Source organism: Myotis davidii, unplaced genomic scaffold (genome assembly GCF_000327345.1).
Source record: "Myotis davidii unplaced genomic scaffold, ASM32734v1 scaffold914, whole genome shotgun sequence".
Classification (NCBI taxonomy): Eukaryota; Metazoa; Chordata; class Mammalia; order Chiroptera; family Vespertilionidae; genus Myotis; species Myotis davidii.
Genome location: NW_006285484.1, coordinates 1,458,335 through 1,475,683, shown reverse-complemented (window position 1 = coordinate 1,475,683; position 17,349 = coordinate 1,458,335). Strand labels below are relative to the sequence as shown.

The 17,349-nt window shown below is 44.0% G+C and overlaps 1 protein-coding gene across 1 annotated transcript in view; it reads left to right on the top strand.

Annotated features, from left to right (window-relative positions):
- Window positions 1–16,082, top strand: part of LOC102771969 (aldehyde oxidase 4) — a 17,875-nt gene extending 1,793 nt beyond the window's left edge. Inside the window, exons 4-13 of the mRNA XM_015559098.1 lie at window positions 987–1,214; window positions 3,583–3,678; window positions 5,430–5,558; window positions 9,645–9,719; window positions 10,702–10,754; window positions 11,169–11,283; window positions 11,463–11,528; window positions 13,604–13,789; window positions 15,824–15,991; window positions 16,044–16,082. Coding sequence (XP_015414584.1) covers window positions 987–1,214; window positions 3,583–3,678; window positions 5,430–5,558; window positions 9,645–9,719; window positions 10,702–10,754; window positions 11,169–11,283; window positions 11,463–11,528; window positions 13,604–13,789; window positions 15,824–15,991; window positions 16,044–16,082 — 1,155 coding nt within the window. The remainder of the gene's footprint in view (window positions 1–986; window positions 1,215–3,582; window positions 3,679–5,429; window positions 5,559–9,644; window positions 9,720–10,701; window positions 10,755–11,168; window positions 11,284–11,462; window positions 11,529–13,603; window positions 13,790–15,823; window positions 15,992–16,043) is intronic.
- The last annotated feature ends 1,267 nt before the right edge of the window (window positions 16,083–17,349 follow it).

Here is a 17,349-nt window from a genome sequence, read left to right as displayed (position 1 = left end):
CTCCTCTGAGTGTCCGTATGCGTTACTCTTTCCTCCTAGTTGTAGGACTTCCACTCAGCCAGCGTTCCTGTGGGTCTGGGTGATGTCCGTTCGGTCTTTTAGTTTCACTTTTGAAATGGTTGTTCGAGGCGGCAAACTCCGGCGTTAACCTATGCCGCCATCTTGGTTCTCCTCAACAAATAGTATTTCTTCTGATTCTGTGGGTCAGCTGCTAGGTAGCTCTTCTGGTCTGGCTCAACTTAACTGGAGTTTTATGGTCCAAGATAGATTCACTTCTTCATCTGGTGGTCATTGACTGATTAGTCTACATATCGCAGCTGGGAAGGCTCGTCTCTGCTCCACGGGGTCTCTCCTCCTCCAGGTTAGCCCAGATTAGCTCTCATCATGGTTCACAGATTTTCCAGGAGAAGTAAGAACATGATGCAAGCACTTTTCAAGTCTCTGCCTGCATTACATATGTGTTGTCCCTCTGTCCGAAACTGGTCATATGGCCAATCCCACAGTCAGTGTGAAACCACCCAACGGCATGACTAGGGAGATTGGCATCATCGCAGCCACTTGTGCAAACATCCTACTATAGTTCAGATTTTGAGGAGCAAATTTGAGAACAGGTAAGAATAAAGAAACATTGTGTAGAAGTAAAAGAATTTTGAGTCAGGATAAATTTGTGTCACCACTAACGAAACTTATCATAGGACTCATAATACACCTACTATTTCTCAGGGTTATTATAAAGTTGTTGAGCTCATACACTTAGTCTGCAGCTCGGAAGATATGATGTGTTCAACAGTAGTTTCTATTGTTATTATGATTATTGTTATTATCATTATGTTTACATGTTTACATTTGTACTTACATATTTATATCCATTTAAATAGTTATTTCTTTTTTAGAAAGACTTTCTTCATGTCAGGTATATAACAAAAACACATGTTTCACAAATGGAATAGCATGTATGCTTGAAATGCTTTTTTCTTGTCTTTCAGGTTAAAGAAATAAACATGTATAAGGGAATTAGCAAAACAGCCTATAAGCAGACATTTAATCCAGAGACCTTGCGAAGATACTGGAACGAGTGTCTGGAGAAATCTTCATTTTATGCTAGGAAAAAGGATACTGAGGGATTTAACAAAAATAATTATTGGAAGAAAAGGGGGCTTGCTGTGGTCCCCATGAAATATACCATTGGCATGCCTCAGGCCTACCAAAGTCAGGTGAGGTTGGGAGAAATGAGTCTTGAGGTATGGGGTCAAACTTCAAGTCCATGTAAGAATTGGAGGGAACAGACTCTGATTTAGAAATTATTTCCCGGAGCCCACTAGTCACTAGTGTTAATAAATGGGTTCCTCCCTTTCTCTAGGAAGCGTGCTTGGTATTTCTTTGCTCTTCTGTAACATATGGTTCCCTGAATCGGGAAGCTACCGCGTTTTGGCTTTGTTTAGCCTCCAGTGAGTGGATGTGGTTTGAGGCCCAGGGGCATGGGACAGGCCTCCAGAAGGCGCCCGCTGCTGATTTTAGCAGAATTCAACCTGGGGGATCTCCAGGTGCTTCCGGACCTCAGCCCAGACCCGGCCGGCATCTGGAGAAAGTGGACGAACACCTCTGAACCTGTCGATGAATCTGTAAGGTAGGGGTCCCAGTCAGTCAGGCCTACTCCAAGTTAGTAGAAGCGGGAGCTTGATCACCTCCCCAGAAGTCATATGACTTTGTCAGGTAATCAGTAATCAGGACTCTGGAGGTGAGTGAATTCAGATTCTATCAAGGAATTATGGGTTCACTCTTCTGTTTCTTTGCTTGTGTGGGACTAGCCAATTTTCTACCAAGAAGCGGGTGACTGGTTGCAGCCTTAACTCCTCCAGTAGGCTCTCACCAAGATGTCAGTTGAGAATTCTGGTTTGGGGCGTGGGTGCCGGGAGAGAGTCCCCATGCCCATCTGGGGAGTTGGGCATTATCTGCTCAACTCCAGTCTGGGCTAGTCTATTGAGAGAGTGTGAGTATGAATGTTTGTCTTGCCATAATTATCTGTGATTAACTGGTCTGTGTGAAAGCAAAAGCTACTTTGATTTTCTGTTTGCTCATCTGGTTAAAACATTTGATTTGCTGAGGGCTGAACCCGTGGTGGTCTGCGAAGGTCTCAGGCAGCACTGTTGAGTTGGTTTTCTTGGAAACATTTGCTCTCTGTCACGGGAGGAATCAGCCCACTTAGTGAGGATTTCTGTCTATGTTTGTGTATTAGGGACTTGTCCTGTATCTGAAGGAATGGTTTCTAGATGGTATTCACCGTCTCTGGGCCTCCTGGGAGGGAAGTCAAAACTCAGAGTGGCAAAGGTTTCGAGGCTGGCCTGACTTTTAAAAAAAGGTAGAAGAGAAGCGTTCCTAGGCAGTTTTCTACTGCCTCTGTTCAGGGACTTGTTCTGTGTCTCTGCACAATTGAAACTGACTTGGTGGTATTTTGTGGTATAAATGTGGTACGCGCCGGTGTAAAATGTTTTTATGTTTGTTTCTGTTTTGTTTTGTTTTCTTTAAAAAAAAAAACTTCTAACCCTCTCCTGAGTTTCTGTGGTGATTCAGAGTTTTTAATGGGGAATGTTATCTATCTTTATTGTTTAAATATGTGTCTTTGTTGTTTAAAATTGTTTAGCTGCCATAACCGGTTTGGCTAAGTGGATAGAGCATCGGTCTGCGGACTAAAAGGTCCCAGGTTTGATTCTGGTCAAGGGCATGTACCTTGGTTGCGGGCACATCCCCAGTAGGAGGTGTGCAGGAGGCACGCAGATGGTGGGCATGGAGATGAGCCGCCATTCATTGCTCTACAGCAAGCATGTCAAACTCAAAGGCTAACACTGGCCAAATAAACAAGGTTTAAGTTTATGTGGGCCACAAAAAAACAAACCCTCCAATTTTCATAGGTTTGTTTCAATAGAGACATGCTGAATACAAAGGGCTGAAATAAATGAGTAGTTGTTAACATAAAATAATAGAACATTTTAATAAAAATTAGTATTTTTCTTGAATATTAACTTACCAGACACTGAATAACTGTACAGATTAATAAGCATAACACAAATAAACCTATTTTTCTTGTTCTCCAAAAGCAAAATATTTCCTGTTGCGCACACCAAACAAGTCAGTCCAAGACTAATGACTTGGCCATTGCCGCTAGTATTAGTGGAGAGAAACGGTGTGCCTGCATGGAAGACGCATAAGGGAAATGAATGCAATATGATTATAGTAATCAGTCAGCGGATGTTGTAGTTCGTTATTGATAATTATATATAACAGGATATTGTAAAAATTAAGTTACGAAATTTTTATTAAAATGTTTCTTACATACCATTATATTGGCTGGGCCACAAAAATATTCATTGTGGGCCACATGTGGCCCGCGGGCTGCAAGTTTGACATGCTTTCTAAGTTTGGAGGGTGTTAAAGGGGTTGCCTGTAGTCACCAATAATAGCTTTCTTCTCCAGTAGAAACAATGAGAGATTGACTCAATGAAGCAAACTCTTCACCTGGTAACCTCAGCTAAACTCAGGCAACATTTGGTTTTTCAAAATGGTATTATAATTATTCCCCAACAGGCCACCGCTCTCGTCCACATCTACACCGATGGTTCTGTCTTGGTGGCTCATGGTGGCTGTGAAATTGGACAAGGCCTTTACACCAAAATGATCCAGGTGAGATAAGCATCCATGTTTTCCACTGTGGAAGACTATCACGCTGTACAGGCAGTTTAACAACTTCTTTTTTGTTGAGCAGGAGAAATACCATCACACTAAATGCACAGGTCAATGATAACGTTCATTTTGGTATCAGGAACACATGAATGCAGGAGACTGATGGAAGTGGGTATTAGAATTGAGAAAATATGTAATATTTTTCTTCCTGCATACTAAAGAACCAGGTCCCATCAAGGTCTTCTGGAAAATGTGATTCCAACTTTCAAAGATAAAGTATTTTTCGGCTTTAAGGCAACTGCTCAAAACTACATTGTGTTAATGCAAATCTTCATTAGGAATGAATGTGTTTAATAAGATGAGAAACTATGTTCTTATTATTCACAATCTACTTAGCAACACCAATGATGGGCCATTATGTGTGCTAATTCAAAGCAATCTTCCTAATACTATTGTTGAAAGAGGAAGAGATTATTTTCAATAGGAAATTTTCCCTTTTTAAAATATTATATAAGATTTTGTTGAATATGAAATTTGAATAAAGAATTTGAGTAGCCCGATCGGTGTGACTCAGTGGTTGAGTGTCCACCCATGAACCAGGAGGTCTCAGTTAGATTCTTGGTTGGGGCACATGCCCAGGTATCGGGCTAGATTCCCAGTAGGGGGAGAAGGGGACCAGTCAATTGATGATTCTCTCTCATCATTGATGTTTCTATCTCTTTCTTCCTCTCCCTTCCTCTCTCTGAAATCAATTTAAAAAACATATAAAAACAATGTGAGTGGGTGGGGGCAAAGCTTTTATCTTTTTAAAAAATATATACTTTTTATTGATTTCAGAAAAGAAAGGAGAAGGAGAGATAGGAACATCAATGATGAGAGAGAGAAGCGTTGATCGACTGCCCCCTACTGGGGATGGAGCCTGCAACCCAGGCATGAGCCCTGACTGAGAATTGAACCAGGGACCCTTCAGTCCTCAGGCCAACGCTCTATCCACTGAACCAAACCGGCGACGGCCAAAGCTTTTCTCTTAATGAGAAATAGAAGATATTTTCTTTAAGGAAATACTATTACTTAATAGTGTTCTTGGAATTAGAAAATCACAAAAATCCACAGAGCCTTCTTTGAACATATCTTGCTTCTTTAAAACAAAACCCTTATACCTACAAAATGTCTGGGGACAAACACAATCTGCTAAATGCACGTAAGCCACGAGGAGAAGATGAAGGTAAAACAATAAGACAGAGACCTCAGTCTGGCCTGTGTGAGTCCTATTGAACTGATGTCTTAGAATGACCATATACCACATGGCTTCTATGAAATCGGTATAAAAGAAAGCACATGGTATGGATCTTTTATAGCGTCATTGAAAATCTTCAAACTCAGAAGCTACATGTCAGACCCAAGATGCTATCTTAAATATTTGTCCCTAAAGGATTGCCAGATTTTATACTCAGTTCAAAAAAAAATTAGCCCGGCTGGCATCACTTGGTGGTTGAGCATTGACCTATGAACCAGGAGGTCACAGGCACATGCCGGGGGTTGCAGGCTCGGTCCCCAGTGGAGGGCATGCAGGAGGCAATCAATCAGTGTTTCTCTCTCATCACTGATGTTTCTATCTCTTTCTCCCTCTTCCTTCCTCTCTGAAATCAATAAAAAATATATATTTTTTAAAAAATTAAAAGCTCTTAATTTGGGGGGAGGGAGGCTTAGAGTCAATGATATCAATAGTGTTTTTCATTTGCTTCTGGCAGGTGGCTAGCCGGGAACTGAACATCCCTGTCTCCTATATCCACCTGTCGGAAACCAGCACAGTCACTGTGCCCAATGCCTCCTTAACAGCAGCATCCATGGGGACAGACATCAACGGGAGAGCAGTGCAGGTGACTTTTCTTTCATATCTCAGTCACCCAATGACAATGCTGGAAATAACCTTGCCCCACCCCCTCTTTTATGGGAACTGAAATTGAAGCCTAGAAAGGTCAAGCAGGTGGTTTTAGGTGCTCCACTAAGAGGTTGCGAGACTTCGAGTGGTTGAAGCTTCCTCTGTGAGCCTCTTCTTCCCTCCCCTTGAGGGAAATCTACCTATAATTTTTCTAATCAACCTAAGATCATTAAAAACTCATCAATCACTTTTATTTGCATAAACCATCTCATTCAATAATTAAAATGTCCAGTCCAAAATTCCAAAATGTACTTCAAATTGCAGTGTCTCTACTACTTAACAGCTTGGGCCTACAGGTAGGAAATAGGAGGGGCTGGCTTCTCTGGTTTCCCTCGCTGCACCCCTGCCCCCCATAAGCTTCCTAGCCTACATTTCAGACCCTTGTAAAGTTCAAGAAAGAGAGGGCACAGAGGATAGAGGCAGAACACTCTAAGCTGGCCTCGGTGTGACCTGGCCTTGTTATACCTGACTCCTTCCCTTGTGGACGCCACTGGAGCTCCTTAGAGAGTCCCTTCTGCAGCGATAACAAGGTCAGTGCCTCATCTATGGTTTTAGCCACTTGTGACCTGCTCCAGCCCCACCTTAAGCCTCAGGCCTCCTCCAGCCTTTTTCTACTAAGGCACCTTATCCCTTATCGAAGCCGTTACAGATGGGGTTCTTTTAAAAAGTGGTGATTAGAGGGTGCCAAGAGTCAGAAGGAGGAGCAAATGGGGAGTTATTGCTTCATGGTTATAGAGTTTCTGTTTGGAGTGATGAAAAAATATTGGAAATAGTAGTGATAGTTGCATGCACCAAAAAACAAACAAACACATCTATACTAATAAAAGGGTACTATGCTAATTAGACCTAACATCTTCCAGATGACCCTCCGGACAAAGCCATGGTGGTGGGGCCGAGGCAGAGGTGGTTAGGGGCAATCAGGCAGGCAGGGGAGAGTAGTAGGGGGATCAGGTCAGTAGGCAGGTGAGTGGTTAGGAGCCAGTGGTCTCAGCTTGCAAGAGGGATGTCCGACTGTAGGTTTAGGCCCAATCCTCCCCTCAGGGATCAGGCCTAAACCAGCAGTCAGACATCCCCCAAGGGATCCTGGCTTGGAGAGGGTGCAGGCAGGGCTGAGGGACCCCTCCCCGTGTGTGAATTTCATGCACCGGGCCTCTAGTATAAGAATAACATTGTTTTAAAGTCCATGGGTAAAGTTCAGTTGACAATAGAAACCTTCTTCTAGGACTATGTAAATATTGCCAGGCACATTTGAGACAAAATTAAGTTCTTTATCTGAAGTCTAAAAATATAGGAAGTCTAGAAGTGAGCCTTTCCATATACTGGCTTCCATTGTCCAGTTTGGGCAGAGCAGTGTCCAGCAAATACGGAGAGCACTCCTTAGAAGGCCAGAGCACTCCTTGTCACCTGGTCGCCCTTCAGATCGCCTGCAGCTCTTCAATGGGCTCCCTGGTGTGTTGATTACCAAGACTTTTGGAGGCACATTAAGGCTTCTCGAGGCTCTAGGCCAGTGATGGCGAACCTTTTGAGCTCAGCATGTCAGCATTTTGAAAAACCCTAACTTAACTCTGGTGCCGTGTCACATATAGAAATTTTTTGATATTTGCAACCATAGTAAAACAAAGACTTATATTTTTGATATTTATTTTATATATTTAAATGCCATTTAACAAAGAAAAATCAACCAAAAAAATGAGTTCGCGTGTCATAGGTTCGCCATCACTGCTCTAGGTCCTCTGTCAAAGATCCCTTTAGACTTTCAGAGGAAACATATGGCAAAAGCTGAGGACCCGTTGGCTGCAAAGACAACAGTGGCTCCAACCTTAATGTAAATAGACTGCCCATTGTGAGTAAGGTGAATCTGTTCATTTCAGAACCCCAGAATTCTTTTTAAATCCCAAGTCATTTCTATGGGAGTAAAGTGTAGGAAATGGCTAGAAAAAATCTTGAATAATTCCACATTATTAAATGCAACACTTAATGGATTAAGTAAATCAATAAGCATTAGTACATTTATGTCTACAGAAATAGAGATAAGCTACCTATTAAATGCCACAAAGCAAAGAAAGCAGCAAGTAGGGAAAACTGATCCCAGTTTGGTTTTATCTTCATCATGCATTCTTAAACAGGAATGGTTAAATATAGAAAATGCAATAAAATTGAAAAAATTTACCTCAGGCAGCACCCACACCATAGGTTCCACCCCGATGCATGTCCCTTTGACGGCCATGAAGGGAGTCAGAGTACAGCATCTCCCCACAGAGATGGCCCAGGACTTCCCGGGGCTGCTGCGAGTTGCCTTTCACCCATAGTCTTGTGTGCAGCAGTAGAGACAGGTCGGTAGGCCCCCAACTCTAGAGGGTACACATCAAGCTCTCTGAGTGGCTATGGAGTGTCTCCTGCTGGGTTTGCGATGAAGAAAGCCCTTTCTGCCACTCTATCCTGAGAAGATGGAGATCCCAGCACACCAACCTGCTGCAGTGCAATACTCTCCCTCATTCCAACCTTCCAGCCTCTTCAGCTCCAACCCTGTGATACCACTGAGGCGGGTGAGGAACAGATTGTGGCCACTTTCTCGGCAAGTTCTGCTTAGGAGGCAGAGCACCCCCATTTGGATTAAGGGGCTATTTGCCAACTATCGTGCCAGTCTCCTCCTTTTGAGTCCTTAGCCTAAAATTAGTCAGATAATGAATAACAAATTCTTAGGTATAATAAATAAAGAATAAAAAGAAGGAAACATAATGGCAGGTGTTATGAATTGAAATAAAGGAAGTTATAGAAAGAGAAAGTACAAGTGTCAGGGTGGCCTTGGGCAGCCAGGAAACCAGGCTGGGCACTGGTTGGTGACCCCTAAGCCTGGTCCGAAGGCAGCAGGGACAGGAGCCCTCCATGTAGGGACTTGGAGCAGAGGGAGCTCACTTACTGTGCTTGAGGAGCTGCAAAGAGTCAGGATGGCTGGAGCAGAGGGAGCCAAGGGGAGGGAGGTAGATGAAGATGTTAGGTCGCTGGGTTGAGGTTGGGGTATACTAAGAAATATACGGTGAACAAATTCTCCACACACCAAAAGGAGTTCAGATGTCAAAAAAGAATGGCAAACGGTCTCTGCTACACCTCAGCCTGTTAAAGGGAAAACTTACGTTAGCGGAGCATTCAACTGTTGGGCATAATGTTATGTACAAGAGTGTATGGTCAGGTCACAAGAAGAAGGCCATCTGATAGTTTGGACAGGCAGGAACTGTAAGACTTGACTTTGCCTTGGATGTGTTACTCTTTTGGAAGGCATGCATTTGCAATGAGGTCAGTGATTGAAGACTGAATGAACTGGCAAAGATAGATTAATGAATGCAGGGATCTCCTGGATGCATAAGCCAGAGACCATTTCCCAGAGAGGGGATGAGAGAACAGAAGGAACAGAAACCAACAGAGGGCCTGAGGGCTATTCTGAGTCTGAGAAGAATAAGTTAAAGGCACACGTGTAAGCAGATTTGTATTTGAATTAAGAGAGGAAGCCAAAGCCCAGCCCATATGGCTCATGGTTGAGCATCAGTCTATGAACTAGAGCAAGCATGTCAAACTCACAGCCGGCGAAGTACGTGTGCTGTAGTGGTTGAGACTCTTTTCACCCTCCAAGCAGCAATTCAGCTTCAGGAAAACATTATCCATCAACTATAATAATGTTATTTCAAATTTTATTGGTATATAGATTAGTCTGCACACTTTGGCATTTTGGCTTTTGCTTTGTAGACATAAAAGAGCTATAACCCTAAGGCAGCTCTACCTAGCTTTATGTTAACATGTATTTAAACAACATTATAATAAAAAATAATTTTAACACCGCAGGACCCACAAGAATATTTGTTTCTTTTAAAAGGGTTCCATACATTGTTCAAGTTTGAGAAACTCTGCCTAGAGGACTCAGAAGCAGGTTTACAAACTGACATCTGCATTTGAATTGATTTGAATATTGAATATTTTGCTACTCCCTGTGCCTTTCATTTCCCATGACATTTCAAATACTTATTTTTAGAATGCTTGCCAAATTCTTATGGCCCGTCTCCAGCCAGTCATCAGGAAAAACCCCAAGGGAAGCTGGGAGGACTGGGTGAGTGGTCCACATTGTCCTGCCCAGAGAAGGCAAATGCATCCGGATAGGTAGGTAAAGCCCTCAGAGCGTGGCTGGTTGGCGCTGCCCACTCAAGAACAAAGCATTTATTAGCGCTCACTTCTGCTTTTCTCAGAGTGAGAGAGAGTCCGTGTTCATCCCATGGCTTCACTGATGAGCCTCGTTACTCACCGCTCTACCGTAGAACACACCTGGCATGGTGCCCTGCGCTATCGTTACTCACCGCTCTACCGTAGAACACACCTGACAACGGCCTAGCGCTACCGTAGAACACACCTGACAATGGCCTAGTGCTACCGTAGAACACACCTGGCACGGTGCCCTGCGCTGTCACTGCCCCTCTGGGCAAAGGCTCCCCCTCCCAGCCTCAGGGCCTGGGTTTTCCCACCAGAGCAATGGAGATCACGGCAGTCTTAATAGCAAAAGGTTACTCTGTTTTTAATACTAATTATTGCAATTCTCATCATTACTATTATTTCCAGCTATACCCAGTTTACTCCAGCAGGGAATCTGATGTAATAATATATTGAGACAGCAAATCAAATAACATGGAAAAAAGCACGGTAGAAATACATACACACATACATACATAGATGCACATGCAGACACTTATGTACACATGTGTTTATATATGTGTACGTACATATACACCTACCTGTGTACACACCTATTGCATAAGTACATGAATATGGCCTAGTCTCTCCCTCTCTCTAATTTAAAAAGCCAAAAAGGGTGAAAAAATAATAAACTTCACACTGTGCGACTCTAAAGGGTCCCAGGGCACAGCTAGCAGCTGCCCGTAGGCCCCGCCCGTGGGAGCCCGGCCTGTGCTCATCATACCCCACAAGAGTCTCGCTGGGGTGAAGGCGCAGAGGGTGCTGCAAACAGGAGGCAAGCCCAGCACAGGATTTTCACTGCTGTCCCCGCACTTACGTTTCTTCGTGTCAATCATCTCTCTCAGATTGCAAAAGCCTACGAAGAATCCATCAGCCTGTCCACCACGGGATATTTCAGGTACAGGACGCTTTTACGTTGGTTGGGATTACACTTGGGCAGGGATGGCGTGGGCGCATCATGAACAGATACCTGCTGAGCACAGGCGCGCAGCCATGTGCGGTGTCAGCCTTCAGTCATGGGTCTGGGGATGTGGGAGGAGACCTAGGGGAGGCCAGGGACCCTGGAGCCACCGTCCTTTCTCAGCCAGAGGGACACACCCTGTGACCTGGCACAGTCACTGCCTGATGGAAAGGAGGGCTCAGACACCCATGGGCCTTCTTTCCGTGTCTGTGCAGGACCCGTGGAGGAGAAGGTCAGAGAGGCCTTCGGTCCTGGGTGGCGCTCTGTTCATCCCCGGGACCCACAGTGCCACCCAGGATCAGACCACGAGGCGGGAAGGAGCCATTCTTGCCCTCGGGTTTCTCTTCGCAGAGGCTACCAGACCCATATGGACTGGGAGACGGAGGAAGGAGAGCCTTACCCATATTTTGTTAACGGAGCAGCCTGTTCTGAGGTGGAAGTCGACTGTCTGACTGGGGCTCACAAGGTAGAGAGAGGGGTGGGTGCTCCCACCTTCACAGAGTGAGCGTTTCTTTGGATGCATTTTCTGCGTGTGGATGCTAATCACCCTGACCCTGCCAGTGAGGAACCGGGGACAGGGAGGCAGTTGTTGTGAAGATCTATTTTTAAATAACATTTTCCATACTGTATGTTCTCGTGGTACAGCTCCTTCGCACGGACATCTTCATGGACGCGGCTTTCAGCATCAACCCAGCCCTGGACATTGGGCAGGTGCGTGGTACCAGACCGCCCTGCGGGGACTTTTGGTCAATTCCATTCAGCACATTATTTCCCAGAGTTCTCCAAATGCTTGTACCTGCTACAAGTACTCTGCAATATATGTCATATATTACACACACACAAATAGATAAAACATTGAAAGAAAATTCAAGAAAATGTTAGCAGTGGTTGTCTTTATGTGGCAGAAATATGTGTGATTTATCCTGCTTTATAATTCTTCAGGCCTTCTAATCATTCTTCAACAAACATTAACTTTTATAATTAGGGAATATTATATAAATACATAATAATAAAGCCCCATTTGTATTCATATGCATTTGAATTTAAGTAGACCAAACAATTTAGAGAAATATAAGGGGGAAAGAAACACTTAAAAACAATTTTTCTCTGGTGGAGTTGCTGATTTATATCTCCCAAGTAAGTAAATTAACACACCCAAAATCTTTTTCAGCTTTAAGTTAAAGCCTTTCCTGCTGCTAGTGTAGCTTTGTTCCCCCTGTCTGCTCCCCCATCCCCCTCCGTAGCCTTGTTACTCAAAGTGGGGCTAACAGGCCAGCCACATCAGCGCAGCCCCGACCTGCCAACCAGGCCCCCGCCTAGACCTGAGTAGCAGGTTGAGCAACTTGGCTTCAAACCCAACAGACAGACCTGTGGTTCCATCTGCCAACAGCTTCCTGTCTTCCTGAGTCCTAAGGGGCTGGCTGACAGAGATTGGCCAATGGGCTTTCTGAGGGACAATTTAATTGGTCCCTTAGTGTTTCTCAAAGTGCAGTCCTCCAACTCGCCACCCAAAGCACCTACAGTGTTTATTGGAAATGTGGGTCCCTGTGCCCACCCAGGCCCACTTCTCCAACAAAAGTTTGCTGGGTGGGGACGTATAATCTACCCATTTAACCTGCACCTGAAATTCATCCTAAGTCTGCAAAGTGTGACAAACACAGCTGACCTCAGGCCCCACCTCTCCTTCACCTTCCTATCTGCTCCTACCAGCTTGTTCCTGCCTCTTTATGGCTTAAGCAAAGGCCAAAATGGAAATGTTATGATCAGAAAAACCCTACCTTTTCCCATTGGGAAAGGGAAGAAAAAACCAAAAATGTGTTAGACTGGAACTTTAGGGACAAGCATTTGGAAATATCCAAATTTAGCATTTACATTTGTTTACTTTATTCTGTAATTTTACAATTCAATGGAATGCAACGTGTAACTCTCCTGCAATTTTTTAACCTTGAGGCAGATAACCCCTTTAAAGGTGTTTGTTGATAAGCAGAACTCAAACGGCTTTTAATAAAACATATTTAATTTGATAAAGTATATTTCTTTCAACCCACCTTGTTTAAGTTTGATCTACCCTCCATCATAATTTATAAAAGGAAGCAAAAAAAATCCAGATAGTATAATAAATACTGTGCACCAGTTCCATTTGCTTAGTTCACATACCTTTAACATTAGCTCTTTTTCATATAGTTCAACAAACATTTTTTGAGAATGTATATACCAGGCATTATGCTAAGAACAGAACACAAGAAGGCCAGACTTCATAATGCTTATAAACCAGTGAGATTTACAAGTATATTCTTGACCCCATGTTATAATTATCCACAAGTCATAATTATCATAGTTTAATTCCGTAATCACCCAGCCTGTTCTCTTTAGTCAGTTTCCTAGAGTACGGTGTGTGTGTGTGAGAGAGAGAGAGAGAGAGAGAGAGAGAGAGAGAGAGAGAGAGAGAAATAGGAGTTTGCCAAGTGGACAGGCTGAGGTGGGGAGCAGTAAAGAGAGAAACTGCCCTTACAAAGAATTGGAGGATGGAACCAATCTGGTGGGCTTGGAGAATCCCCCAGAACTTGACAAGTGTTGAGTCCCTGGAATGTGAGGTACCTGGGCAAGAAGAGCTAAGGCTGGGGCCAGGCAGGATGGCAAGCACCAGATGCTGAAAGACCCTTTGTAAGTTCACTGCAATGCTTTCAAGAATGACTTACTGTGGTTCAGAGCTCCATTTGCAATCACATTGGAATATATTTCAACCAACGCCATGTACTTATAAACTGTGACATTTTTGCCTGTAGATTGAAGGAGCGTTTATCCAAGGCATGGGATTATATACCATAGAAGAACTGAAATACTCCCCGGAAGGTGTGCTTTATTCTCGGGGTCCTGATGACTACAAAATCCCCACCGTCACAGAAATACCAGAAGAATTCTATGTTACTTTGGTGCGGTCCCGAAATCCCATAGCCATCTACTCATCCAAGGTAAGAACTCAACACCTCTATTTGTTTGCTAGCACTGCCGTGAAGATCGCGGTCTAGAGGCCAAATGAAGGACTCCAGAGGGCACCAGGGGCTTTGGTCTTCTTGCCCTGGGCAAGGGGAACAGGTGTTTTTAGCTGCCCTGCTATCCTGATGTTGGGTGCCTTAAGCAAAAGAGATATATTTATTCACGTTTCTGGAGGCTAGAAGTGTGAGAGCAAGGCTTGATTTATTCGGAGACTTCTCTTTGGCTTGCAGATGGCCATTCTCATTGTGTCCTCACATGATCATCTTTCTATATGGCACATGTCGGATGTCTCTCTCTCTCTCTCTCTCTCTCTCTCTCTCTCTCTCTCATCCTAATTTCTTTTTCTTATAAGCACATCCTAAAGACCTCGTTTTAACTAAATTACCTCTCTAAAGACCTTATCTCCAATTACAGTCACATACTGAGTACCAACAGTTAAGGACTTCAACATATAAATTGGAAGGGAGCACAGTTCAGCCCATAATGACCTGCTCCTTCAAGAAATAATGAAACAGTCCCCTGAATTTGCTTTCTTCTTGGAATTGCAGGTCCCAAAGGGAGATGGGGGAAGGGAGCGCAAATTCATGGCAGAGTGGTACTCACTGCCTTCAGAACCCCAAGTGGAGTCTTCCCTCTTGAGAGAGAGCATGAAATATATTTAAATAAAACAAGAAGTCAAACATCTTGGTTCATGGGGCTAAGTGCTACCAGGAGGTAAAGCTGAAGTTGTAGGCTAATTTCCCCAGCCCAGAGCCTTCTTTTCTGCACCCTTCCCACATGTCCTCCAGACTCAGTTCTTTCTTGTTCGCACTGCCTCTGCCGACCCTCTCCCCAAGTCAGAAAGGGCTTTCAAACAAGTTTCTCACTGAGGGCAATTTGCTCTGAGGTGTTAATAGCCACTGATATAAGATGTGTTGACGCACACGCTCCATGGCCGTGGGGTCTAACTGGCCCATGTAGACTTGCAGCAAAGATTCTCAAACACATGTACAAAAGCACAACTTCTCCAACTTAAGTGCCATTCTGAGCCCACAACTGGCCAGACTCATGGCAACTTTAACCTCAGGTTTTCAGGAAACTACCTCTGTTTCTTAGGAGTAGGTCAGAGTTGGGAGGAAGGTGAGACTTTCGATATAATAGCCCCTCTCTCCACTTCTGCACCAGACTTTGGCCAGGGCTATCTCTAAAGACTGTCCTGACACAGCCCTGCCTCTTGGGGTCTAGCCCCCTCCCTGCCAGTTGTGCTTCAAATAGGGCACAGGACCTCTCTGCTCTCGCCCCCTTCTCCTCACCTCACAGGAAACCCCTTCTTCTGCCAGCTCCACATTTTCCTCCACATTTGCCTCAGAGTAAAAGCCACAGCCTGGGGTAGTCTTTATCTGCTTTGGGCCCTTTGTCCCATCTCTCTACTAAGGCCCTGGACACAGACCAAGGACCAGACTCCTTTAAAGAAAGAAAGAAGGAAAACCAGTACAAGAAGCATTGGAGGGTTGTTCAAAATATAATGTTCATTCACACTGTTCATTCAAGAGCATCCAGCACTCGCCAGGGAAGTGCGCACAAAGAAGGCTTCAACGTCCACTCTTCAAAGGCAACACCTCACTGTCTTTCAAGCTCAGCTACAAAGATTGTGGTTCTTTTGCTGTGGGTTAGAATTAAACACACATTGCCTAGAGCAGCGATTTTCAGCCACGGCACACCGGGTGAAGATCGCGGGTCTAGAGGCCAAATTGAAGGACTCCAGAGGCACCAGAGGCTTTGGTCTTCTTGCCCTGGGAAGGGAACAGGTGTTTTTAGCTGCCCTGCTATCCTGATGTCCTGGAGCATTTTCATTAACTGGCAATTTCATTAACTGGGTTCTGGCAATTCAGATGCACCCCACTCTGAGGGTTAGGAAGCCAGAGGAGGTGAGTGTGCGCGAGAGTGTGCGAGTGCATGTGCGTGTCAACACAGACTAGCAGTCCTGAAGGAGCCATGCCTTTCTGACGGCCTCCTGCCCTCCTTCTCAGGGATTGGGTGAGGCTGCAATGTTCATGGGAAACTCCGTGCTTTTCGCCATACATGATGCAGTGGCTGCTGCCCGAAGAGAGAGGGGGTTGACCAACACCTTCACCCTAAACAGCCCAGTGACGCCTGAGGAGATTCGGATGGCTTGTGCGGATCAGTTCACCGACATGGTAAGGGTGGCGAGAGGGGCCCCAGCTGGGACCCCTCTTCCACAGCTTTCAGGTTCTCGGGATGAACGTGGTCTCTGTGACAGAATTCTAGGGCAAGTTCGTCTTTTCCAATGGAAATTCTCTTTTTTCCCTCCACTTGCTGCTTCCTATATGCTCCAAAGCAACTGCCTGCAAAGTGAGTGAACCTCCCAAAATGATGTTTCACTGTGTCCAGCCCCAAAGAAAAGCACACTCAACTGAGTCAGTGCTGATAGCAAGTGGTATATATTTCTGTTCGTTTCCGGGAGGCTTTGTATTTCTTCCTTGATTTCAAAAAAGGGGAAGGGGAGGGAGAAATCTGTAATACTTTCAACAAAAACATTGTGTTTCTTACTTGATTTCAAAAAAGGGGAAGGGGAGGGAGAAATCTGTAATACTTTCAACAAAAAATTTTTTAAAAATAGCAAATGGGCATGGTAGGTTATTTCTTTAAACATTTGATCAAAATGCAGTTGATGTGGTATTTGAATTACCTCAATAACCAAATTAGATTCAATAGACATCTGATCTGGTCAATTATTTGGAAAGTATCTTTCAAGCAAACTAATAAAAAGAATTTAAATGAAAATATCAAGTCACTGGACACATGTTAAAAGAACACAGTTTCATTTTTCAGCTGCTGAAAATACATCTAGAACTATCAGTGACTGTTTCTATATTCAAGTGCTCACTGCAGCCCTACATGAGTCTGGTATAAAATTAGACTGCGATTTAGGCCTTTGACATTACAGGGCTTCTGGGTTTAAGATGCATTTTGTCCCCAAACATGATGAGAAGGAGGAGATTTATGACTCAAGGTTGGAAAGAAATGTGAAAATTACAAACTTTTGGTAAGAATAAAATGGACACTGACTTGTTCTTTTAAAAAAAAAAACAACAATATTTCTTTTGAATTACAACATTTTTCATATAACAGCATTTTTAAAACAGAACAGAGATTTCTTTTTCTGAAACAGAAGGAAGTTCTGGAGCCCAGGGCAGTCCAGTGATGCCATCAGGACCCAGGCTGCTTCATGGTCCTGCTTCCCTACCCGCTCCAGGTCCTGAGAGGGTGGCTTTCGGTCTCCTGGCTATGGATGCTGGCTGCTCCCCAGGAGTCGTGACTGCTCCATGATAGGGGGACAGAGACAAAGGCTAGGTGGACACGCCAGCAGAATTCTGACCTCTTTTTTATTTTTGTGGCTCTGAATTTCAGCTTTTATTTTACTGCAGAGATTAAACAGATTTTCTTCTTGACCCATTTAACACCTTTTTCGTTTTGTTTTTTACTTTTCAATTACAGTTGACATTCAATATTATATTAGTTTCAGGTGTGCTGT